This window comes from Micropterus dolomieu, linkage group LG18, assembly GCF_021292245.1.
Source record: "Micropterus dolomieu isolate WLL.071019.BEF.003 ecotype Adirondacks linkage group LG18, ASM2129224v1, whole genome shotgun sequence".
In the NCBI taxonomy this organism is placed as follows: domain Eukaryota; kingdom Metazoa; phylum Chordata; class Actinopteri; order Centrarchiformes; family Centrarchidae; genus Micropterus; species Micropterus dolomieu.
The window spans coordinates 28,134,767-28,159,648 of NC_060167.1; the positions used below are offsets into that span (position 1 = coordinate 28,134,767).

General features: G+C 41.3%; 3 protein-coding genes across 4 annotated transcripts; 1 reads left to right on the forward strand and 2 right to left on the reverse strand.

Moving 5' to 3' along the window:
• Positions 1 to 978: 978 nt before the first annotated feature.
• kiaa1328 (KIAA1328 ortholog) lies at positions 979 to 15,410 on the reverse strand. Its single transcript, XM_046075667.1, has 12 exons — positions 15,093 to 15,410; positions 14,536 to 14,571; positions 14,157 to 14,419; positions 13,909 to 14,009; positions 13,667 to 13,782; positions 8,242 to 8,366; positions 6,850 to 7,220; positions 6,489 to 6,707; positions 6,190 to 6,285; positions 5,971 to 6,062; positions 5,679 to 5,787; positions 979 to 1,372 (listed from the first exon to the last, which is right to left on the reverse strand). The coding sequence occupies exons 1-12, from the start codon at positions 15,148 to 15,150 to the stop codon at positions 1,144 to 1,146; spliced, it is 1,815 nt and encodes a 604-aa protein (XP_045931623.1). The 5' UTR covers positions 15,151 to 15,410; the 3' UTR covers positions 979 to 1,143.
• Positions 15,248 to 18,090, forward strand: tpgs2 (tubulin polyglutamylase complex subunit 2). Of its 2 annotated transcripts, none has more exons than XM_046075668.1 (7): positions 15,248 to 15,541; positions 15,616 to 15,693; positions 15,777 to 15,864; positions 16,210 to 16,350; positions 16,510 to 16,623; positions 16,720 to 16,883; positions 17,313 to 18,090. In XM_046075668.1, the coding sequence occupies exons 1-7, from the start codon at positions 15,413 to 15,415 to the stop codon at positions 17,529 to 17,531; spliced, it is 933 nt and encodes a 310-aa protein (XP_045931624.1). In that variant the 5' UTR covers positions 15,248 to 15,412; the 3' UTR covers positions 17,532 to 18,090. The 2 variants fall into 2 exon arrangements, with proteins under 2 accessions (XP_045931624.1, XP_045931625.1); XM_046075669.1 differs by having other exon boundaries at positions 15,251 to 15,488; positions 15,614 to 15,693.
• A 1,854-nt stretch (positions 18,091 to 19,944) lies between these two features.
• aqp7 (aquaporin 7) lies at positions 19,945 to 23,873 on the reverse strand. The gene is made up of 6 exons (XM_046075670.1): positions 23,563 to 23,873; positions 22,615 to 22,741; positions 22,391 to 22,528; positions 22,138 to 22,256; positions 20,492 to 20,709; positions 19,945 to 20,228 (listed from the first exon to the last, which is right to left on the reverse strand). Exons 1-6 carry the CDS (start codon positions 23,698 to 23,700, stop codon positions 20,042 to 20,044), a joined length of 927 nt encoding a protein of 308 aa, XP_045931626.1. The 5' UTR covers positions 23,701 to 23,873; the 3' UTR covers positions 19,945 to 20,041.
• Positions 23,874 to 24,882: the final 1,009 nt, after the last annotated feature.

Consider the following 24,882-nt stretch of genomic DNA (forward strand, 5'->3'; position numbering starts at 1 on the left):
CATATTCTTCTGTTCCAAAAAGTTAGCTTTGTTAAAAGATTGTTACAAAAGATGCCAATTGGATGATTCCTCTGTCATTTTGAGTACTGTTTGCTTCCATTTTGAAACCTTTAAACAAAATGTAAAAAGGGGAAATTCCTAGTTAAACACTCATAAACCAAGTGTCCAATCAGATATGTAATCCCAAAAGAAGATATGCCTTGAGGTTACTATAAATTGCTGCTAATATCTAAGGAGCTAAAGTCTGATGAACTGCTAATCACTGATGGACTGCTTGCATAAAACGCCTGTTTTGATTTTTAAAACTTTATTCCCACCCTGTTTTGTATTGTTTGACAGAGCTCTGATCTTGTTCAACTGATGCGTTCTACCAAGAGCAAAATTCAATGAAAACTGCACTATCTCATCACAAATAATCGAGTTACCATCAGTTCTTTCAGTGCTCTTATCAGTGGTTTTATTTCTAAAGCTCAGTAGTGTTGCTAGAATCACATTTTACTTCATATGGTTTTCAAAGTATTCTGGAAATCAATTTCCCAATTTCAGCACATATGGAGGGTGGGGAAATGAATGTTGCATATTAAGCTTTGCCAGGTTCTTGATGAGCTCAGCTTCTAATTGGGCAGTGCGCTTTAGGCTCCCGCCCCCGTCTCTCCAGACTGCACCATTCTCTGGTCCCCTGAACTCTTTTTTTGTAATTTTAAATGAATGATGCGTCTCAGCTTAGCCCAATAATAAAGCACAGTCTAGAATAAAGTGTCCTGTGTCGTGTCTTAATTACTGATAACATTACTGTCATCAATTTTATCTCAAGAACATGTGAAGAGACTACTGGGGAATTTTGTAGAAAGATCTGTCATTGGATAATTATGCATTTAGGGATACTTCATTTTGGACATGGTAATCAAACTCACAGATTCTCAGTGAACAACTGGGTGTCATGATGATGTAAGGTATCAATCACAAACTAGAAGCATAACCAATTCTAAATAAATATGTTTATTTGTAGTAAAACCACAGTACAACATCATGATAACTCAGATTTAGAATGTCAATTAAATGTAAGACATTAAAAAGGTCAAGACCAAACAGGTGAATATCAAGTGACTCATTTTTGTTTTTCACTCCCCATTTTCTTCCTTGTCAGCAAATGAAGAAAATATCCTCCAGTATTTGGCTTTCTTCCAGGTCCTGCTGGGTATACTGAGGACAAGGCCTAGCAGGGGTAGGCAGGGATCTGCCCACTGGTTTGGGGCCAGCGAGAGCAGACCTACATTGGGACGTTTTGGGTCTTCGAGCAAACGGCTTGCTTAGCTCAGGTGCAGAGACAGGAGTAAAGATATCCAATAATTCAACCACAGAAAAGTCCAACCTGAAAAAACAAGTAAAACTTTGGGAGGTTTTTGTTGTTTGATTAAATTGAGTTTGTTTTATCCACATGTGACCACGGCTTCTTTCAAAGGTTGCATTGCTACATTTATAATCCAGAAGCCAGCGGACACCTGTAGACAGGCAATGTTGTAAATGAGTATCCTCGTGCTGTTTGATTGTAACAGAGAAATGGACACAAAGGCCGCCAGTTACATGCGTGCACTTTATGTTAAGCAGACAAGACCAAAGTCTAATTGAGGCCTGATGCTTTGTACTAAAATATTTGTCATTCACCTTTCACTTGTTAACGCAGACAATATAAAAGCAAATCTCTCTTCGACGTGTTAACAAAATCTTTCTTACTGAAGTGTCTACTGAACCCTAGCAGGCAGCGTTAACAAGTCAAAACCACTGGGGCGTCCCAGCTGAAAAACAGTTTCTTGCAGGTGTGAGAGAAAAAAAAAAAAAAAAGAGGAGGGATAGAAAACCCAGTGCTTTCTCCCCTGGAATAGAAATGAGGGAATGTGCAGTGAAATAAATAAACCAAAACGGGGGAGATTAAGCTAATAGAGATTCAATCCCTCAGTCTGGCTGGCTTGATAAATTATTCAGTGTATACACAGTCGAACGACGGCCATTCCAGATACAAAACATGAATTCTTTAAAGCACGCTCCACTGATGTTGCTAACATAATTCTCTGCTCGTTTAAAGCTGCATCGATTTGCATCGCGCGGCTCCGCACACAGCTCTCCCAGGTAAGGGCGATCTTTGGCGTGTACTTGTTGATATGCGTGTGGGTGGTCAGCAGACAGACACACTGGTGGAACTTCCAATCAGGGCTCATTTGTGTTCCTCCACACGTAACTATAGGCCTTGATATGTCGTGTTTTCACACTAACTTGAGGCAGCACATGCCAGTAGCTGAAAAGCTCTGAAAGGCTATATTTTGCTTTAGCAACATGAACTAATGTATGCATGTTTGAGCATGAGGGAGAGAAAGCGAATGAGGGTTAAGTCGGCTGAGGGATGATAACTGATGAAAAAAAGAGAGTGAGGCTCAAGTAAGTAAATCTGTCTTCCTCATTTGGTCTGCCTGTCAACAGCAAAGGAGAAAGGGAGAGAGAGCATGAGCGACAGTGCGTGTGCATGTGTGAGTGCCTGCTTGTAAGAGAGACTGGAAGTGAGCGCAGCTTTGTGGATAAAGAGGAAGGCAGAAAGGGAATGTGGGGGAGGGACTTTGGCTGGGTGCCTTCTCTCGAAATGTGAGAATTTGCATTTTTATTTGTTGATTTATTTAACGGACAGAGCTCTCAAACAGCCATCCATCAACAAACGACATGTTGGTAATGAATAATGCATCACTTACCGGCGGTCACAATCTATAACAAGGGGAGTGTGGGGGGTAGGGGTACAGTTGGGGCAGCAATGAAGGGAATGGTAGTGGGCAAGGTGAGGAGGGGGGACGGTGGCACAGATATTGCATGAGGGATAGAGAGAATGCCGATGGACTTTGTGAGGGGGCAACAATGAACTTCATTTCTTGGCTCCAGTTTGTGTGAGGTAAAGTTGTGAGTTGCTGCTCGATATTAAAATCCCCCAAGGGAGTCCTGGAAAATCTATTTTACTGCTACGTTCATGCAGAGAAATGCATGGACAACAGTAGAAGGAACATGAGCTTCTGTCATTGTTAAAAAAGAAAAGCTTTGGCCTGGGATGTTGGGTCATTTTGACAGCATCTACAGACGCTGCATTCCCAACATTAAAGCACTGTTAAATACTTCTCAATCTTCAGTGCCTGTCAGCAGAACAGAAAGAAGCCTTAGGGAGTAAAACATAACTGCAGAAAGTTGATTCTGACAACACTGTATTGATACGACGCTCTTCAGTGACAAATAAAATTCTTTTTATCTATAAGCCTTTGTGTAAAAATCAAAAAGGTCTTCTAACTACTCTGAAACAGTGGTTAAGTACTCTGCCTTCAAATACTTTCTAAGTCCTTTGAACATATATCGAACTGTAGAATTCTCAATGTAATAAAAACCACTGGGCCTCATTCTCCCAGTGCTCCAATACCATTTGTCTCCTTTCCAGCAGCAAAACTCCTCTGCCTATGCTCCCCACCACCTTCTTCCCCACTCGTAACTTTCACTGCTTATTTGGCTCCTCTCTTTCATTAAAGATAGCCGTCTCGCCCCGGCGCCCCTTTTCATTTGCAGTCCAAACAGTAAGATAAAAAACCTATAATGGCCACTGCGTATATCCCGCATGTCAATTTCCCAACCAATCAATAGCAAGCGGGCAATGGATGGAAGGATGGAGATGAGATGGGCGGGGTGTGCTGGAACTGTCTCGTTAGTAACTAGCACAGGATTCGTGAAAGGATTAAGAAGGTCACTTAATGTTAACCCCAGCTTGGTTTTGCAATTTGCACATCAAGATTGAATTGGTTAAGACTCGATGGTCACACGTTATTACCAAGTAAAAAGGGGGGTTCAGGTGACATGCCAAATCATACAGTACGATAGCTTTTTCTTTACTAAAGGAAGCTGCTTCATCATGATAGCCACTACAGTGTTTTTTGTATTATATATTACACATTGGCAGCAGTTCATGCTTATACAACTTTTTCCTAAAAAATAGCTACAACCCTGATATCATTGCTAAACAAAAGTCAAGGAGCTCGGACAAGGGCACTGGTTGCTGTTAATCTTTTCCAAACTGATCTAAAATGATCTAAGAACCTCAACATACAGAATTGGCTTCATCTCATTCACTGCAATGTATTTAGTTTATCCTTTGTCACTATTTTTATGCACAGATGTTTTGGACACTAGCTGAGAAAAAGACATGTCTAATCCAAAATCAGTGGATTATCAAAGGATTATAATTATCTGATGAGATGCACATGAAAACATATGTTAACCACAAAAGGCATCTGAGAGACAGACTTCCTCATTACTGGTAGTAAAATAAAGTCCAACTAGTTTTTAATAGGCTTTGGAGGTGTAAATGGATGGTAATAAGATCAGATAGCCCGGGTCCCCTGCTGGAGCTAATGGGCATCTGCTAGAGCTCACAGTTCAACTTAGACCATGCACTGCTTTGTTTAAGAGTTACTTATCAGAAGTTTTAAACTTTGAGCTGTTTTGAAGAATTATTGTTTACGATAAGTGGGAGTACGCTGACTTAAAGATATTGTATCTCCTATAAACCACCTCTTTTACAAAACATTATGAAACACGCAACACAAAGAAGACAGACACACAGTCAAGTTAATTACCATTCTGTGTAAGGGTGTCAGAAAAAAAGTAATGAATGCACTTTCCTTTTTAGGAAATTCTGATGCCTGCAGTCTGTGATTCATTGCTGACGTCCAAACCCCTCTCCCTTCTTACGTCTTTCTCACCATTTCTATCCATCTCAACCTGCTCTAACTTTCCTCGCTTCCCATTTCTCACTTTATCCGATGCTCTTACCGCTCACTCACCCTCAAACACACTTTTAACATCTCTCCTTCACTCTTGCTTTCTGTCTCATTACTGTGGCAGAGAGGGAAGGGAGGCCAGTGTGTGCATCCAGAAGTCTGTTCAATTACACCTGCTGCAGGGTCCCTGCTAGGCCGACTAATGGAACGCAGCATGTCTCCTGACAGGCTGGCCACAGCACTAGCTAGCCCAGTAAAAAGCTTCATTTAGCTTCTCACAGCTCGAGAAGTTAGCTAGACTAAGAAAAGACATAATTTAGCCTCTAACACCACAGCGAGTGCAAGCCCAGGCAAAGTGTCAAAATTAAAATTTATACTATGTCCTGTATTTATGTGTTTCAATATCATTAACATTTCTTGACAACCAGAGGAAAAAACATCAATTGCCTTAAAGAGGTCATAGAGAACAAATAAAATACTGCAGCCCAACAGCCAGCAAAATCCCACAGAAAAATAAAAAATAAATAAAAACACTCCTTTAGCAGAGAAGCCCCACTCACTCCTGAAGAAAGCCCTATTTGGAAATTCAAATAAGCACAGATAAAAGATAAAGACCCGTCCTTCAAGTGTTTAACTGTGCTGTTTTTCCATTGTTGTTCAATGAGCAATCTACTCTTTTTGGCTCAGATTAATTTAACTACACATGCTGTTCTTCTGAGAACTAAGTCTACTAGGTTAGCTAATACTTCCATGTTTCCTGTAGTCCTGCTGTTTATCCAGCATAATAAATAGCACAGCAATGCTTAATTTACCTAAAAAATATTAAAATAAATGGTAAATCTTTATTAAATGCTTCAGCGATGTCCAGTAAATATGTGTTACCTGGCCTCAGGGGTCTTTTGCATCACAGACACTGAGGTGGGCCTACTCAGGCTTGCAGCAGACTTAGCAGGAGATGTGGCCATGTCCTTTCTGGACCCCTCTAAGGCCTCTGTTGAGTAATGCAAGACACAACAGTTCAATAAATCATGCTATACAGCTCTTTATCAAAGTTTTACATACATGTGAATGTACTAACTAGAATAAACACTATTTGAAGAAAATCAAATTGTTGACAGGCTTGAGTATGATGTTTTATGTTCCTCTACGAGTACACTAGCAAGTACAAGCTTACCATTGCCGTTGTTCAGAAGAGCAGGTATGGTTTGTGAGCGTTTTTCATGCATGCTTTGTCCTGCAGGAAGAACTTCTGCTTCTTCACATACACTGTAGGCCACAGACACCATATGCTAAGATTGCTTTCGTGAGTGTGTGACTTGAATATATATTTGTGTATGTATATATGTGTAGTTGACATGAAGTGTCTGTCTACCAGTCGGTCTATTTGGTTTACCTGGAGAATAAATCTTGGTGGGAGGGACCCTCAGGCTGTCGATCTCCTTTTCTAGTGTTTGAGCTGCTGAGATCAGATTGAGTAGCTTGTTGAAACCTAAACAGGAGGATAAAAGGAAAATGCACTGAGGTTCTGCCAGCACAGGGACACAAGAAAACAAAAAGGGACAAACATTGATAGGTAGTTACTTCTTGAATATCTGTCTAGCTAGTATCTATAAGAAGTCATTATCAACTGCCAAATGTTAGCTAGCAATGTTACCAGATATGATTCATTTCTCTTTGGCTTCTGTATTATACCTGCTGTAATCCAGACGCGACTGTCGTAACTGCTGATTCTGTCTGTTGAGCCTCTCCTCCTGCTCAGCCAGCCGTGCCTGCAGCCTCTCTCTCTCCATCTCCAACTGCATCTTCTGCAGCAGTAGCTGGTGCCTCTTCTCCTCCCAGTCCTCGTGACCCAGCAGAGGCCTGGTCAGGGCTTCCTTGGCCTCTGAGCCAACGGCATTCCCACTGTGGAGCCTGGATGTAAGTACACATTTCCATTTGCTTAATATTTTAACATTGTTCTTGTGTCTTGAAAAAAAAAAGTTGATTAAAACTACAGGAAAGTAATGTTATCATGGAGGATGATACATCATAACTGGATAGAGTTCTACATTACCTTTCGAGCTCATGTTGGTTAAAGGTCTCAAGACGTGAGCCATTATCACTTCTCCATTGCTGTGTTCCATAGCCAGTGTCTTTACCACAGTGCTCACATCTGTGGGAGGACTCTGAGAGCTGCTCCCTGCACTCACTTTTCTGATTCTTCTGCTGTTTGATCAGCCCATTAACTGGACTGAATTCAGCATCACAGGAAGAAGAGGCGGGGTTTCTACAGGTTTGTACTGCTCCTCTTTCTCCAACACCACTCCTGTGCACTTGAGGCTGCCCTGCTCGAGTAGCAGCAAGGCAGAGGTACGAGCCATCATAGAGTGAGCCATTAGCTCTGCTAGTAGAGGTTCTGCTGGGGGCTTCCTCACTACTGAGCACCTGGACAGAGAACAAAGAGGACAATTAATGCTTTTTGACCAATTTAGGAAGCCTCTGAAAAATTCAAGTATTTCAGCCAAAAACGTTAGACTGCTCCATAAAACCCAATATGGAGCTGGGCTACAAATTGAGTCACTAACCAGCCTAATTTACTCATGTTGCAATGTGCAAGTAAAAGCTTCCCCCATGTGCTTGCAGCTTGCGGAGCTGCTCCACAAGACCTCACGAATCACTTGCCCTTTGTGTTGGTTACCTCAACCTGAATCATCGTTTTAGTTTAGTCTACTTTCTTACATATTATGCCTGTAACTACAGGGATTGTGTTTAGGACCGAGAGCGCTGCCAAAACGCGGATGACGTACACAGCAGTGCTGTGCCTGAGCACATCCTGTGTAGACACTGACAGAGGACTCAAGCTGCTGCTGCTGCTGCTCCGAGAACATGCTGCTTTCACCACGCAGCTTGTATAGACATGGTGTTAGAGTAGAGCTGGCTATTACAGCAGTACAAATGCAAATCATCCTTCAAAACTGTAAGTTGGACAGTGGCCACACAATTTAGAGGACAATTTTCAACTGAGTATTACTGGCAGGTAAGCCAAGGTCAGTAACATTATGAGATAAACATAAGGAGGAAAGCCCATCTTATAGTTGACTGGGGGAAGAGAATGTGACTAATTTGCTGAGGGTCAGAGAGCAGGCAAACACACATTATTCAGAGCCACCGCGGGACAATGAGGTTGGCCAAGTCATCTATTCTTACAGAGGCTGAAGCCAGAGAGGCGTCTTCGTTCCTGAAGTGTCACCTTGAGAGAGTTTTCTCCATGCTGTAGTTATATCGAACTAGTGACTGAAGTGGACTTCTATAGTGATTTTCTATGAATTATTATGGCACTTGACCATGGGACAATAGTGCTGCTGCTTGCGTTTCCACTGGATAGGAGCAGGCCCATCATGCCACAGTGGATGGGACACACACACACATGTATTTAGAACCTAACACACACTCTCCCATACCATACCTTGCTGTGGGCTGGTGCCTGGCTGAGCTGAGCAATGGACTGGTTAAGTTTTGCCTGCTGCTGAGAAAGGTATTGTTGGTAGAGCCCAAGCAGCTCCTGGCACTCTCTGTACTGCTGCTGCAGGCCTGGCGGACCAAGGGTTAAGTAACTAATACAGTTAAACAACAAGTAAACTGGACACAACAGAACAGAACGTAGAACATTAAAGCAGCTGAGAAAAAGTAGACTGGGGGTCTCATGAAACTGTGTGGCTGAAAGAGATGCAGACTTACTATTTTGAAAAGGAAATTGCTTTACAAAGTAAAGATTAAAACTATACGAACTAAGTTATGCCAACATAACTTCTAAAAGTAAAATCATGTGTGGCTCTAATAGGAAGGTTACTTTGCTAAAAAAAAAGATAGAATTGACAATGTGAATTAGACCCTTGTTTCTGCAATCAATTACACATTGGACCAGAAAAGTAGAGAGAACGGTGAAGTTGAAAACAGAAGGGGAGAAGAGGCCAGCAAAATCAAAGTTGTTGTTGTGGCACAGAGCTTTCACCATCTGGGTCGGGCCAAGCTGTGTTGAGCTGAGCTGGGCAGTGCCGCGCCAGGCTATCTGCCAGACAGAGAGCTGGCAGACACAAGAAAACTAATCTGGAGCGGAACCACTGCTGCGCCTCAGGAGCCCACTAATGACAGTGGCAGCACCACACCACACCAGCACATACAAAGATAATGAGCATGAGAATGGAGAGACTACACACAGACACAGACAGACACACTCACACACATTCAATAATCAACCTCGCTCTGACTCTGTCTAACACAGTGAGACATGAGAGCACAAATTCCCCACCTGCACTGTAAACAGCCCACACGCAAACACTACAATAAAGCGGTAAAGTAGTGCACACACTCCGAACCTAAGATGACCTTAAAGTGTGTCCCTCCAGGCTTTTCATGATGGTGGCCCTACTCCCCCAGCTGATGAGTTTTCCAGCATCCGTTTGAAAAATAAAGAAGCAGCCCCCACTAAAAGAGAAAATCAAAGTTCAAAGTAAAGTCTTATTGAAGGAATGGTTGGCGGAACACTCCATAACAAAACACTTTGGTTGTTAGAAGACTTCAATCAGACTGCGGAAATGAAACAGAGGGAAAGAGAAGAGAGCGGGGACGACTTTGAATTGAGGACCAGACACCAGACAAATGCAATGCAGCAGCTTCCACATAACACTGGGAAAATGAGAGGAAACCCTCCATCTAACTAAGGCTCCTCTACTGCTGCACTGATAATGTCCATGGAAGTAGTTCTGCGTGGAAAGCTTAAGGACATCGCAAGGACATCACATCATGTAAACCTGTGATGGTAGGTCTACTTATGCAGTATGAATAAGGGTCCTGAAGGGGAGATACTGAATATCTTTATACAGATACACTTTTCCTCAGTCCAAGATAGAGAGTTTTGTGTTATGTCAAAAAATTCATGCCGTTCATATTTCACCTGATTCGCACCATTTCCACATGATTTCTCATGCCTAAACAAATGTAACCTAATAGACAGAAATACACAGTACAGAACACTGGAATACAAATCGAGTTTGGTGGGTACCCACAAACCGAAACACACACATGAAGTCCATCTATAATATCGTACCAACAGGGAAGCATTCTAGCGCCCAGTGACATAAATGAAGGTAGCGTGTGTTAATGTGTTGACAGACGGACGCAGTCACTGGACAGCGAGCGCTAGGTAATCTGAACTGAGTGGAGCGACACTGATAAGATTCCACCTCTCTGCCCGTCGCCACGCTAAACGTGCTATCTTCACAGCCTTGGACATCAGCCAATGGGGGCCAAGCAATCAGCAAGCCCCTAGTTTACATCAGAGCTGCAAAGTGCCAACAATGACTTACTCCTCCCCCCTGCTCCAAAAATACTCAGAATCAAGGGCTTGGGCTGAAGAGGCTTCAGACAGGGCCTGTCAAAATGATTCACTTCCCTGTCAGGCCGAGGCTCAAATGAAATAATGAAATCCACTTCAAGGTGGAACAAATTTGCACAGGAGGGGGGAATATTTTAAAGCCTGCTTTAGCACACTGTGCCAAATAGATTGAGCCTGAGCAGGAATGTGAGAGAAACGGGGCGGAGACCGATGAGTATGAATGTGTTTGTAAGGAAGCAATGACGGGGAATTAATAGAAGAAGACAGTTTACATAACTGCTTCAGTACTACTGAAGCTGGAGAAGAGACATGAGTGCAAGTCACCCAATAAACCAAATAAGTAACTCCCCACGTCAGCTAACAATGATTTTAAATTATTTTAACATTCCAAGAGCAAACGTACAGCCAACCAACAAGTGTATTCCCAGCCATTTTCTTTGCTATGATCACAAATACCAGTTTTACAGGCACAAACTAAGTTGCGTCTTGCTGAATCATTACACAAAGACATCTGTACAAATAATCTGTCTATGGAATATATCAACTGCACACCTACCAGGCATAAACTCACAATTCACAAACCCAACAATCCACACAATACATAGTAAAGGTGTGCCAACAACAACCCCATTCAATTTTGAGTCTTTTAGCAAACATTCAATGCATTATGCATTATTAATTTCACACTGAGCCCAATATTAGTTCAGTTTGATTTTATTATATTCAATTAAGCATTTAAACTGATTCAGTCAACAATTATATGGAATTTACACCAAGGCAGCAGTTTACAGTTTGTAAATGTATTTACAAGGCTAAACTTTAGCTTCAAACGCAATCTCGTCATTGATACAGACTTTCATTCTGCAGAATGGAGGGCTTGCATATATTTCTTAGCTGTGTCAATAGTAGTTAGGTGGACCTTCAATAAAAAACGGAATTTAGTTTAATTTGATTTTTGACACCTCTAATAAATCGAGCAGACCTTACACAGCACATGGCTTCAACCGCATCACTCCTTCCTAGAAGGAAAGGAGAGATCCAAAACACCTAGACCAAATCCTAACAATGTCCACAGAGCTTGACATCAAGAAATATTAGAGGCTTAATCTGCCAGAAAACAAAGAGCTAAGAATTCTCCTAAATCTTCTAATGCACACTTACCACAAAAAGCACACTTGATAATGCCAGATTTCCACATTGTAAATGTCATCCATCCAAAACTTGAGAGGCTTTAAAAGGCTTTAGCTCTGGCAAACCTCTATCACAACATGTAGTAGTTGTCAATGACATATCCTAACAGGGCTGTTTTTCTCCTCTCTTCATGGCCTCAAGATTCCCTCAAATTGTTTCAACTCAATAAATGGCATTAGCTGTAGCACCTGCTGTGCCTTGTCCTGGATACAACAGCTAGAACCTTGCACCGTGTTAGTAACGCCACCTTGACTTCTGCCCATGCCAACATGCCTTGAAGTACAAAAGGCTTCCTTCGTATCTGAAACACAAATACAGTCCTTGTGTGCCAGTCAGTTTCAAATGTCAGCTGAACCCCCCAAATATCAAGGGTACTTTTTCCCTCTCATCCTATGTGGCTTGGGGCTAAGGTATAGCCCAACATTCTTTATACCCCTAACAACACTGACTCTTGGTTAGATAAGATAAGCTGAGGCGTAATGGAATTAGACTTGACAAGACTCTCATTCTGTGTGTTTGCCTTTGGTGTCTCCTTAACCTTTCCGAGAAGTGCCGGAACCTTCTGCCTGAGAGGAGCCTTCATGACTCTTGCACGCACTTTAGAGACTACGTTATCCCCCCTGAGGTGCTTGGATCCGAACACTTTTTCCTCTCAAATACCTTTTTAATGGAGTTTAGAAGTTTGGTGTAAATGCCAAGTCTCCGAGCCAAAGTGCCTTTAATTGAGTTGTGCTTTCCTAATTTTCCCCGCTGCCGTTGCCAACCGTGCAATTTACCAGCTGGGTCAATTACTCTTCATATTTCGCAGTGTTGTTAACCTAAATTGACTGCTGGCCAGGCTTTTGTTTGACCTGAGCAGAATTGTTATGATGACAGTAGGTGGCTTGTGGGGTTCAATAAACAACTCACTATCACTCTAGCTAACCTCATGCTAGACAATAATGAATCTGTTCGTGACCCACCAGGTCTCACTTTGCATGAAGGAACTTAGAGATATTCTACAGTTAACATTAAACATTCAAGGAGGGTTACAAAAAACACACAGTGGTGAAAGCATACGGTGTAGTTAGCTGTAGACTTCTCATATCAAAATTCATCTTTGGATGATAAGATGATTTAGATGGTTTGGGCCATGGCTCCAACCATGAAATTGATTCTGTACACAACAGCGGATAATGTAGAAGCATTTGCAAAAGACAACTGCAGCAGGCATCACATCATTTAAATGAATCTGCTCTATTTTTCTGTCTTTTGTAACAAATTGAAGGGTGTTAGCCAAACATCACATGGCTTTACCTAAGACAACACTGCCCCCTGCAGACTTTCTTAAGAAAGAGCACAGAGCAAAGGAACCATAGAGACAGCAATAAATAATTTGAGTAACTTTAAGTACAGTTTACATGGAAAGCTGGGCAAAAAGGTTTTCTTCTAACCAAAGAATACAGTGGATGATTTTACTGATTAGTGCCCCCTTTAAGGTAGGTTAGAAAAAAAAAAAAATTTAAACTTGGGGTTTATGTTCCATGTCATACCTTTTTGCACCACTTTAGCCCTTTTTTATTAAATAATTGAAACTGCATCACCATACTCTACTGTTGCACTATAAGTACAATTTCAAAGCAGGGTGCTAAGTGCATCTTATTGAGGAATTTTAGCATCCCTTATAAAAACCTCTCTCACCAACTGATAAAACCATCAAGGGACCTCAAAAGTGCACCACATCTTGCAGTAGCGTAGTGTTCCAGTGCCAAACTTTTTTGATTGTGGGCCATATACAGAAAGTTATTAGAAGTCACAGGCCAAATTGCGTCTTTTCAGTTTCGCCATGTTTAATCAACAAAGGTAAATGTTTTCAGACTAGTAATCCATCATTGTAGGTCAAGTATTTGTTCAAACTGGCAACACCTCTAAGATGACAGCGACATCTAGTGTTTAAACTAGGACATGCAATGTAAATACAGTGCAATTTTAGAAATAAGCTCAAGCCATATTCTAGTTTATTTTGCTATTTTGCTATTTTGCATGCTGTTGTTTGGTCCCTGCTGTTTAATACTATTAAACATAGCCAATACTACTCAAAGCAACTAATGAAGAGCAAAAGCAACTAATGAAGAGCACCAGGGATTTAAACCACTGTGGGGCAAGTGTATTTATTCACCGCTCTACTATGACCCAGTAATGCTATTTGCCACAGCACATTAAATACCCTATTGTTTCATTAAAAAAACAAATACTGCAAATGACCTCACAAGACAGTCTAACTCACTGCTATGTTTTTGTTTGTTCATTTATTTTGAAAGGATACTCTCTCTTTCCTGTGCTATGATCAGGTTCTGTTCCTCCAGCTGCTGGATCTTGCACTCAAAATTTTCCTGTTCATCTTTGAGGCGTTGCACTGACTCCTCTTTCTCCTCATTCACTCTGGAGAACAGGGAATAACAGCGTTACAAAGGATAGGTGGTCTACATTATGTTTTCCAAGAGGGATAAAAGTTTCATATGAACTTTAACACTGACATAGAGATCAGTGGCATATACTGCTGGCTACCTGGCTAGTTCTTCGATGAGGTTTGCAATCCGGCGCTTATCTTCAGGACAGAGATCCTTCAAACAGACCTGGCTCTTAGCTCTGCTAGTCTCAGAGATTACCTGTGCAAAGAATGTTTAGCAAGTATCAGAAGATATTAACAGAAGCTAATAACAAAATAGCTTGTTTTTGGATTATCCATATTCAATAATTTCATTTTATATCCATGGAGGAAAGAGAAAAATAGCACACATAAAACAATGGTTTACCTGTATTGAGGGGTGAAAAGTATCAGACGGTGGAGAGAGGGTGTGCTCTGTAGCACTGTGATGGACTGACACTTTTTCCTTGGTATAAATCCCAGAGCACTCACTTCGTAAGTGGCCGTGTTTCTTGCCACCTTTCTTTAGTGTGGTCTCATTGCAGTCAGAGCTACTTCTGGTTCGCACCTTGGTACCTCTTTTACTGGATGTACTGGTGCTGCCTGGTGCCAAATTAAAAGGAGTCTGAGTCGTCACATCACCTTCCACCCCTGAGACAGTTTGTGGGAAGACAAAATAAGATGATGCCATGTGCACATGAGTTAAGTTACATACAATCGCTCCCACTGTGTTCAGAAATTGTCCAAATAATGTAAGTGAGACTCACCGGGAACAAACACCAAGGGCTGTTCCTCATCTGACACTATGTGAAAAAAAGGCAAAGAAAAGACAGAGACTTAATTACCTTTCAGTCAAACTAGCTATCTAACGCTAACGGTTAAATCAATAACGTTACTTCACTCTCTTCCTATTCTTGGGCAACAAACTCTTGCAGTCACGTAAGTTAACTCGGTATTTACTGCAGGTGGCCTAAGTTATGTATTAGTTACGTTGAGCTCAGTTAGTTAGCATTAGGAAACCTAACATGGTTGACTGATAGTGACAGCAAGCATTAATCATTTTACCACCGAGTTTCAATATAAAATAGATACATTCACGTTACTTAAAATAGTTTATGTTAACGTTAAATTAACAATACGTGAGCTAGCTGACTAACTTAATGCTGAACTTAGCGCTCACTTCCTCAGAAACACTAACTTTGCAGCATTAACACATAAGTAACATCTGTGAGACTCTTTCGAAAACGTTTGTAACTTATTTTAAGACATGTATGAATGGGTAATGGGCAAGGAATATAATGTAGTTTAACAAAAGTAAGCATACCGCCATTCATCCAAAATATCCCACAGTGTCCACTTCTTTTTGCTGCTGCCGCCGCCATGTTGAAACAACCGCCACCACCATAGAGCCAAGCGTTGCTAGGGAATTGCGGTCCCGCCTTTCTTTTACAACTGAGTCGCCAATTGGCTAGTCGGGGAGAGGGAGGCTTTCTATTGGCTTAAATATGTGTCAATTGTGCGCTAAAGCTGTACTTGCCGTTTCCTGTGTGTGTTGCCAGTCTGAGAGAGGTGATCTATACAGGAGAGATAGCTGCAGAGGATGCTCCCTGGGTTTTGTACAAACTTGTGATTGCGACCTTCCAAATGGAAGAGACAAAAGAAAGCTTGGCATTTAAAGGTGTTGCTGAGAGACTGACGCTTGGTATTACTCGAATACTCGGTGTGTATCATGGTTTTTTTGCACTGAAACTAGCAACTAACGTCAACGTTCAGGTTAGCTAGCAAACATATTGATGTCCTACTGGGCAGTTAATGCAGTCTATGAATTTGTCCCTGTTGTCCTAGAGAACATGCCTGGTGTGGTCGATGTGCGTTTTGCAGAGAGGGAGCCTGCAGAGAAGAGGAGCCTGCTCTCATGGGAACAGGTGAAAGATGGACACCTTAAATACATCAAGATTGGTCTGGTTGTACATTGTTGTCATATGACCCTGCTGTATTTCTTCATTAGAAAAACGCGTGTATTTTGCCAGAGGACCTGCGAGATTTCTATCTGACAACTGATGGATTTACACTAACCTGGAGCGTTAAACTAGACAGTAGGTGACCTCATTAGTTTCATATTCTGTCTGTAATTAAACTATTCTCACAAAAGTCTTAATTTTTTCAAAATGGGGTGGTGATGGCGCAGTGGATAAGATGCATGCCTTTGGTGTGGGAGACTGGGGTTCAACTCCCCACCAATGTGTCCCTGAGCAAGACACTTAACCCCTACAGTAGTTGCTCCAGAGGCTTGCAACCTCTGACATGTATAGCAGTTGTAAGACGCTTTGCATAAAAGCGTCAGCTAAATGAATACATGTAAATTAAAGGCTGCTATTTAGATTATATGATACAGGTAAATGCAAACGGCTCTATTTTTCTTTCTTGTGTGTGTCTTTCAGATGAGTGTGTTCCCTTAGGATGCATGATGATTAACAGTGTGGCCAGGCTGTGCCCACTCCTCCAACCATTATCATTATTCTCTCTACCCAATGCACCCTCACTGGCAGACCTGGACTGGGAGGAGAGCAACACAGAAAGTGGTAAACCTCTCCTGTCAGATCCTCATGTGGGCTTATCTCAACAATTACAGCATGTCAAGTTTGATTAAGTCTGTTTACATGCTTAGAAAGCAGGCTAATGAATGAAATGTTGATTGGAAAGTAAATATTTATACAAGATTGATTAACGCTATCTGCCAGGGACAGGTCATGCTCCTGCTGCACCCCATTTTGATTCCCGAAGCCGCTTCTTCGAACTGGATTCCTGTGGTGGGAATGGAAAAGTGTGCCTAGTCTACAAAAACTGCACTCCAGGTGTTCTGTTGGTATTCACAAATTACCCTTTTCATAATTTCCATAAACAACAATGTTAAACTAAAAAAAGTTAGTGTTGGTCTTTATACTTTCCAGGTGTCGTGGCCCAGCAGAGTGAAGTCTGGTTCCTTGACCGCTCGCTGTGCTGGCATTTTATGACAACTACCTTTACCTCCTACTACCGATTGATGATCACCCACTTGGGTCTGCCTGAGTGGCAGTATGCCTTCACCCCATATGGCCCCAGCCCCCAGGCCAAGGTGTGTGTGGGGGGGGGGTTTCTTCAGTTTTTCAGAATGTACCAGACAGTGTCTAGTTAAAATGTATTAATTTGTGTTGTAGACTTTGTAATATTATTAACAACACTTAAAGGCACTTAGGTTACTTTTTTCATTCTGTTCCCTTTACAATATACTACAGTGTTGATGCTGAATGTAACACTTTAACAAGAAGACACAACACTCGAGTTTTTAGACGCTTACACAAAGCATGAAAGTGGTTGTTTATTTTGTTTTTTTTTATTTAACGTCTGAAACAGGATATTTGCAGACTAGTCCTTTTAGTCCTTGCCCACTTTTTTTTTTTTTTTTTACTTTACACATTGAGTGCCAGATGTTCCTGGGAATTCAGATTACAGAAAGAAAGTAGTAGGATTTTTGCAATTTCTCTACCTCCTGTTCCCTCTACAGCAGTGGGCATCGCTCTACCAGCCACTGATTTTCAGCAATGAGCTCTGCTCAGCTGATCCTGCTGGAGATTCCTCTCTCAACAAGCTGGATCCTACAAGGGCCTTCAAAGGCAAAGCCAAGGTACCCGTCCCCAAAAAGAAGCAGTCGACACAATGCAGCTTAGGGAGCACTGCCAAGACCCACGGCAATACAGGAAAAAACACTGGGCCAAAGCGATGAACGTTCCCGTCCAAGGAAAAATATTTCTACCAACTTCACTGTCTAAAACCAACATGACTTAGAGGAGAAGTCTGCAATCCTGTGAGAACCAAATCCAAATCTAAGTTTGGTATCCTGCATGTCTAAATAGATGCATAACAGGGTTATACTTGGCCCAACACAAGACTAAAGTGGTTCCAGCTGGTGGAAGCAATGTGCCCCCCCCCACACCCACCGCATTAGGCTTTCCAGCTAATTGCATCACCAATAGCTTTATTATTCCAGGACTCATTTAACAGTGTTCACTAGTGAAACAAAGTGGTAAAATTAATTTAAAGCAGCCAATTCATAAAATGTGATCATGTGCTTTTGACATAGCACAGATAATACTGACATGTAGTAATAAATTGTACCACTGCTGTGACCAGTAAGGCTTGTTAACACTGTATATATTTATGACTGTAGTTATTGTCTCTAGGCCTGATTTGCCACTGTACAAATAACTCCATAAAATTGAAGGAAACAGAAAGAATAAACATAATACTGTGTAGGTTTCAGTAAAAGTGCTCGTATGACGGAAGACTGATAACATGATTCTGCTGAAAAAAATCCATCACATTACTCAATGAAAATGTTTGAGCCGCAATAATGAGTATCCATGGTCAGGGAAAATAAGTCCTTCCCAAAGAATATGGAGTCAAATAGATCTGATGAATCATTCTTTATGAACTATCTGATAGCCATCACCCACTGGAATTACATATCATCAACCTAGGATTTTTTTCTTTTCCAAGGAATGATTCAAAACATCATACTCACGTTTTTAAGTCGATTGGCGCGTCCAGCTGGTCACTACCCGGTCCAAAGTCAGGCGGGTTCCTCTCTCGTTTTGCGAGGCGGACTTCCCTGCCGGTAAATGTTACCTGTGGTTTGGACTCGGGCATGATCAGTGGAGCATCCAATCCCATTCTCGTCTCCAAAAATGACATTTTTCCTTCCCAAAAAATACGGAGTCAAATAGATGTGATGAATCATTCTTTATGTAACATGGCCACGGAGAGAAAGCACGGTTTCTCTCCCGAACTCAGCATTTCCTCTTCTTAAATACAAACAAGTACAAAACCCAACAGCCAATATTAACTGCCAAGACAAAAGGTAGACAAGGGAAACAAATGGCAGATCACATCTAGAGTATTGGTATACACTCAAAGGCTCTTCCTGGGCTGACAAAAGAATGCAAATGTATGTGGCATCAGAGATGTCTCTCTATCTCTTGATTGGTCTATGTTAAAACGCTCACCTACATGTCAGCAGATGTTTATTATAAGTCAGAAAAACCCTTTGATTAGTACTCACTGTTTAGCCAAAAAACCCTGTGGCCAGTGCTTATTTCTCAAAGTGAGTTGCAGTGAATCCCAAAATCAGCAACCTATAATTTATTTCTCACACCATGGAAACTGCAGTACGTACTCAACAGCCACCTCAGAGCAAACGTTACCACACTTAAGAGTGCATGCAAATCTGATGCATGAAATGTTACATGTTACATTATCAAAGACTGGCATTAAACCAACAAGCTAGGCTTCAGTAATCTAAGGCAGTGGTTCTCAATCTTTATCACATCAAGGACCCTAAACTGACACAAATTAGACCACGGACCACCATTTGATAAGATTTTGTCCCAGGGTCCCCCCATCTGAAAGGATTTTTGCTTTTAGATGATTATTACAGAAAGTTTATGAAATCCATGACCGAAATAGTCATACATTCTGTCACTGTGTTACTTATGGATGGAATTAAAACAAAAATAAAAAATTCCCCTTTTTGCTGGTGACCCCCTGTAACCCACTCAAGAACCCCTGGGGGTCCCCAGAACCCACTTTGAGAAGCACTGATCTAAGTTACTCGCTGGCTATCGCATCACTGCTGTACCTCACTGATGCTGTGTTTCTCTGCAAACTTCACAAGCATAAACATTTTCAAACCTAGTGATTTTTATATTATCACCTGATATCTGTTCTGGTGATTCCATATCAATGAACGGATGCGAGGAGGTTATATGCCAGTATTTTGCAGAGACAATATCCATATGGGGCTCTTAATACTGCTGAGCAGACTTAATAAACATTTATGATTAAGTATTTGGTTTAAGTACTTTGGTCATCAAGACACATTTATATTATACATTTTAGCTTTAGGCTGCTGTGCACTGGGTTGTTGGGGAGATGAACATTTGGTTGTGCTTCTGCCCCTTCAAGCTTTAAGGAGCCATCTTCCTATTTTATTTCTTAGAGTTTATAGATAATATTATTGAGAGATATGTATGTATGCATGTATGCATGCATAGGAACAATAAGTCAGATGCCAGCATCACCTTTCAAAATATCTAATAATGTATATTTTATGTGTTGCCGTCAATCACAAGGACAGAAACTCTAGGTCTATTTTTTTTAAACCCTTCATCATGGAATGTTTCAACTACAGATATCCACATAGCTTTACAAGGGATACACCGTACATAGTTGGGGGTCTCAGACACATACATTAGCACAGATGTTGTCCTGTTTCCCCAGAGGGGTAGTCTCCTCCACCAACTCCTCTCCCTGTTCAGAGAAGGGAGAGTGGTGCATTTCCACCAAGGCTTTGTAGAGACCCGCACCCAATAGTCCTCCAATGGGAGGGGCAACTAGGGGCACCCACCACCACCCATTTCCAGACCTGCACAGATAAAGACCGATAACTGTGAGCTGCTAAAAAAGTAGAGGGGTAGATGGAAAAAACACTTTTGCATAAATGTTTAAATTGGCATTCTTCCATTTGCAATATGATAAACAACTAGTAATACCCTCTTAAAATGTGTGGAAGAACTACACAGGTCATTTAGTAATTAACAGATGTTTTGCCTTTGACTGACCCTAGTTAAGGTGACATGTACCAACAGCAAATCCTCCCCTAAAAGCCAATACATCGTTGCTGTGTACCTGAACACATCAACCCCCCAGCCTGCTATGGCAGTGAAGACCCTGGGTGCGATGTCTCTGGTGGGGTTGATGGCATAGCCGCTGTTGCTGCCTAGAGAAATGCCAATGAGCAGCACCAGGAGACCCACTGCGACAGGCTCGCTGCCCGCTGCGGCCGGTTTGTTCTTCTGGTCGGACAGAGCCATCAGGCACAGCAGCAGCATAGCTGTGCCGATCACCTGGCCCACACAAACACAGCACAAACATCACATGGAAACAATTGTCAAGATAGCTCTGCATAAAACTAGACAACAGAGAAAATGGTCAATGCAGAACGTGTCAGATGGTGGTGATTTGTACAACCCCAATTCCAATGAAGTTGGGACATTGTGTAAAACGTAAATACAAACGATATAATGATTTGAAAGTCCTTTTCAACCTATGTTCAATTGAATACACCACAAAGACAAGATATTTAATGTTCAAACTGATAAACTTTATTGTTTTTTGCAAATATTCACTGACTTTGAATTTGATGCCTGCAACACGTTCCAAAAAAGCTGGGACAGGGGCATGTTTACCACTGTGTTGCATCACCTTTCATTTTAACAACACTCAATAAGCGTTTGGGAACTGAGGACACTAATTGTTGCAGCTTCTTTCCCATTCTTGCTTGATGTACAACTTCAGTTGGTCAACAGTCCTTTGTCGTATTTTCGCTTCATAATGCGCCACACATTTTCAATGGGAGACAGGTCTGGACTGCAGGCAGGCCAGTCTAGTATCCACACTCATTTACTATGAAGCCATGCTGTTGTAACACATGCAGAATGTGGCTTGGCATTGTCTTGCTGAAATAAACAGGGACGTCCCTGAAAAAGATGTTGCTTGGATGGCAGCATATGTTGCTCCAAAACCTGTATGTACCTTTCAGCATTAATGGTGTCTTCACAGATGTGCAAGTTACCCATGTCATGGCAACTAAAACACCCCCATACCATCACAGATGCTGGCTTTTGAACTTTGCGCTGACAACAATCCGGATGGTCCTTTTCCTCTTTGGCCCAGAAGACACGACGTCCATAATTTCCAAAAACAATTTGAAATGTGGACTCGTCAGACCACAGCACACTTTTCCACTTTGCTTCAGTCCATCTCAGATGAGCTCAGGCCCAGAGAAGTCGGCAGTGTTTCTGGGTGTTGTTGATATATGGCTTTCGCTTTGCATGGTAGGGTTTTAACTTGCACTTGTTGATGTAGCGACAAACTGTGTTAACTGACAATGGTTTTCTGAAGTGTTCCTGAGCCCATGTGGTAATATCCTGTACACATTGATGTCAGTTTTTAATGCAGTGCTGAGGGATCGAAGGTCACAGGCATTCAATGTTGGTCCTTGCCGCTTTCCCAGTCTTTTGTTGCCCCTGTCCCAGCTTTTTTGGAACATGTTGCGGGCATCATATTCAAAGTGAGTCAATATTTGCAAAAAACAATAAAGTTTATCAGTTTGAAAATTAAATATCTTGTCTTTGTAGTGTATTAAATTGAATATAGGTTGAAAAGGATTTGCAAATGAATGTATTCTGGTTTTATTTAGGTTTTATACAACGTCCCAACTTCATTGGAATTGGGGTTGTAGCTGAGATCCTTCAATCCGGCTTCCTAGCTACCTGGTCAATGAATCCAGCCAGCAAGGAGAGGTACGGTGCAGGATAGGTGGCAAAGATACCAGCAGTGGCCTTTACACCGGTTACAGTCAGGTTTCCTCCACAAAAGTCATGTATGGCTTCTGCATATGGAAACAATATTGACAAGACAGATATTCTTAGATGTATGACAATAAAAATACAGCAATGATATAAGGGCAAGGAGAAGTAAATGTATACAATTCTATAACAATACAGGTGTTGAGTGTGCCCTCACCATAATAGACAGCATAGATTGTCCCCGCTGCCAGAAATGACCCCAATAGCTGTGCAAAAACATATAGAGGCAGCATCTTCCACGCAAGGCGGCCAAACGCGCACATCGTGAGTGTCACTGCTGCATTCATATGAGCCCCTGATAGAGCATGAGATATATGTCAGATCATTTGCGATGACTGAAGGATTCTTAATGGTAGGGTTTACAAGAGTCAGCTCTTGTACCTGAGACCTTCCCTCCAACATGAACCCCCATAGCAACACTGAGTCCAAAACCCAGGTTGATGCTGAGATACTCTCCGAATGCTCCCTGTCCTGTCACTACCTGGGCCACAGACCCCAGGCCAAACACCTGGACACAGAGAGAAGCAATCATGCACAGGTCACAGACAATGATTAAAGAGAAGCTCCTAGACAGTCTAATTAAGTGAAATCATTCCAGCAATCAGGATATGTAAACTAGCAACCACAATAAAAAGATGGTCATTCAGTTAACAGATTTGTGCCAATGAAGTCAGTCTATCAGCCAGAGTGTAAGTGAAGTATGACTGTTCAAAGTAAGCTGACACTGAAAAACCACAGCCATTCATTCAGGAAACAGGAAGCATGGTTCTTCCTACAAAAGTCATTTTAGGTTAAGAGCAAGTTTGGTTTCCCAAGAACAAGCCCAGTAAGTTTAAGTCTTTCTACAAAATACAAAATGCCTGTGCATGCGTTCAGTGTGCTTGTATGTGTGTGTGTTTCTTCCAGGGTCTAAGTATAGGGTTTATTGTAACAGCTGACAGATACCATGTGACTTTTGCCACCGTCTCTATGTGGCCCACTGCCTGACGATTCCTCTGGTAACACAGGATTTCCTGGTTCACCCACTTGAACCCACCAATCCCCACCCATAACCCCTGCCATGTGATTGTGGAACATGCTTGTGTCTGTATTTAGGAGAGGGGACCTGTTATCAGGGTCAAGAACATAACATTAATAATTAATGGCATATGGTTGTTACAGATAAGCACGCCCCAATGTTCAAAACAGACTGAAGAGCTCATAACGAAAAGGTGAAATTGTCTCTAAAATGATGGATATTATTTATGGCATTTTCAATTCACACATTATTACAAGTGCTATGACAGAATATCATGCTTTAGACATTTTCTGTAATAAATGTTTTCTTACCATCATGACATATGTGCAAAGGGATTCAGCAAATCCCACACGAACATATTCATTCTTTAGCCAAACTTTGGGTTTAGTTATGATAACTCCTTTCCGCTGAGAGACCCCGAGTTCTACTGACTCCACCAAGTCCTTCATTTCTTCTTCTCTTCTTTATCCCCTTTTCTTTAGTTTAAGTTTATTTTCAAAGTTTAGCAAAAATAAAGATCAAGTGTAGATTTTCTTGAATAATTCATGAGGTGCCTCCCATGTCACACAGTAGTCCATAAACAAGTCTCTTTCTGGCTATTTCTCTCCTCTTTCCTCCGCCTCTTCTAACTGACCTTCTTGCCTGCTTCCCTTACTTTCTCTTTGTGTGTGTGTCCCTCTCTCTCTCTGTGTCACACATATTGAACCAACCCCTCCTCCTGGTTCAAACACACAGTCAGACCCATCCCCCAACAGCGCTGCATTATCTGAGGATACTTTGCAATGAGGAAAAGTATCTGCTCTGCTTATTGAAATGTTGAATTACCCCTTATAATTGTCAAAAAAATGGTAAGACATGAAATTTAATTCAACTGTTTCTCTTTGTGAATTCACATCTGTAATGAAGGGCTTTTACACATTACCGTATATATTTTGTCTCCAAGGTTACAACAAAAATATTAATAATTTAGGCGGTTTTCATTAAATTAAAAAATGTCTCTTTTATAATTTACCAGAGAAAGAATTGGATCACTGTTTACATACTACCTAATCACTGCTTTGGTTTACTGTATAAAAATTCTTCAATTTCATTTGCTCGGGGTCTGCTCTATGGAGTCATGGGCGTACCATAAAAAAGAATAAACCTGAGAAAGGATGAAAAAACAAATGTGGAAATATAAAGAGGTATGAATTAAACACTAAATGTAGAACTATAAAGACAATTAAAATATAAAATATGCTTGTAAAATTTCCACCATGTCTGCGTCTTGTAACATAAAACCATACAACATCTCTGTTCTTCAAAATCAAATGTGGCAGCTGTTAATATACCTGTGTGGGCTGCCTAAGTAAAGAATATGTGGGAAACACTGTGTTTAAAGTTAGGACAAGCTGCATATGCTGTAGGCCTATATTTTGAAAATATTACACCTATAAACATATTTTATTGTCTTCCATTTGCATGTGTCACATACTATATATATACTATATATAATAATAATAATAATAATAATAACAATAATAATAATGTCCCCTAGAATAGGCCCCTGGCCGCAATTTACGTGATAGATAGATCGATTTTGAAATGCTAAATGTTTTTATTGAAAACAATACGTGTTCAATTAATGTCTT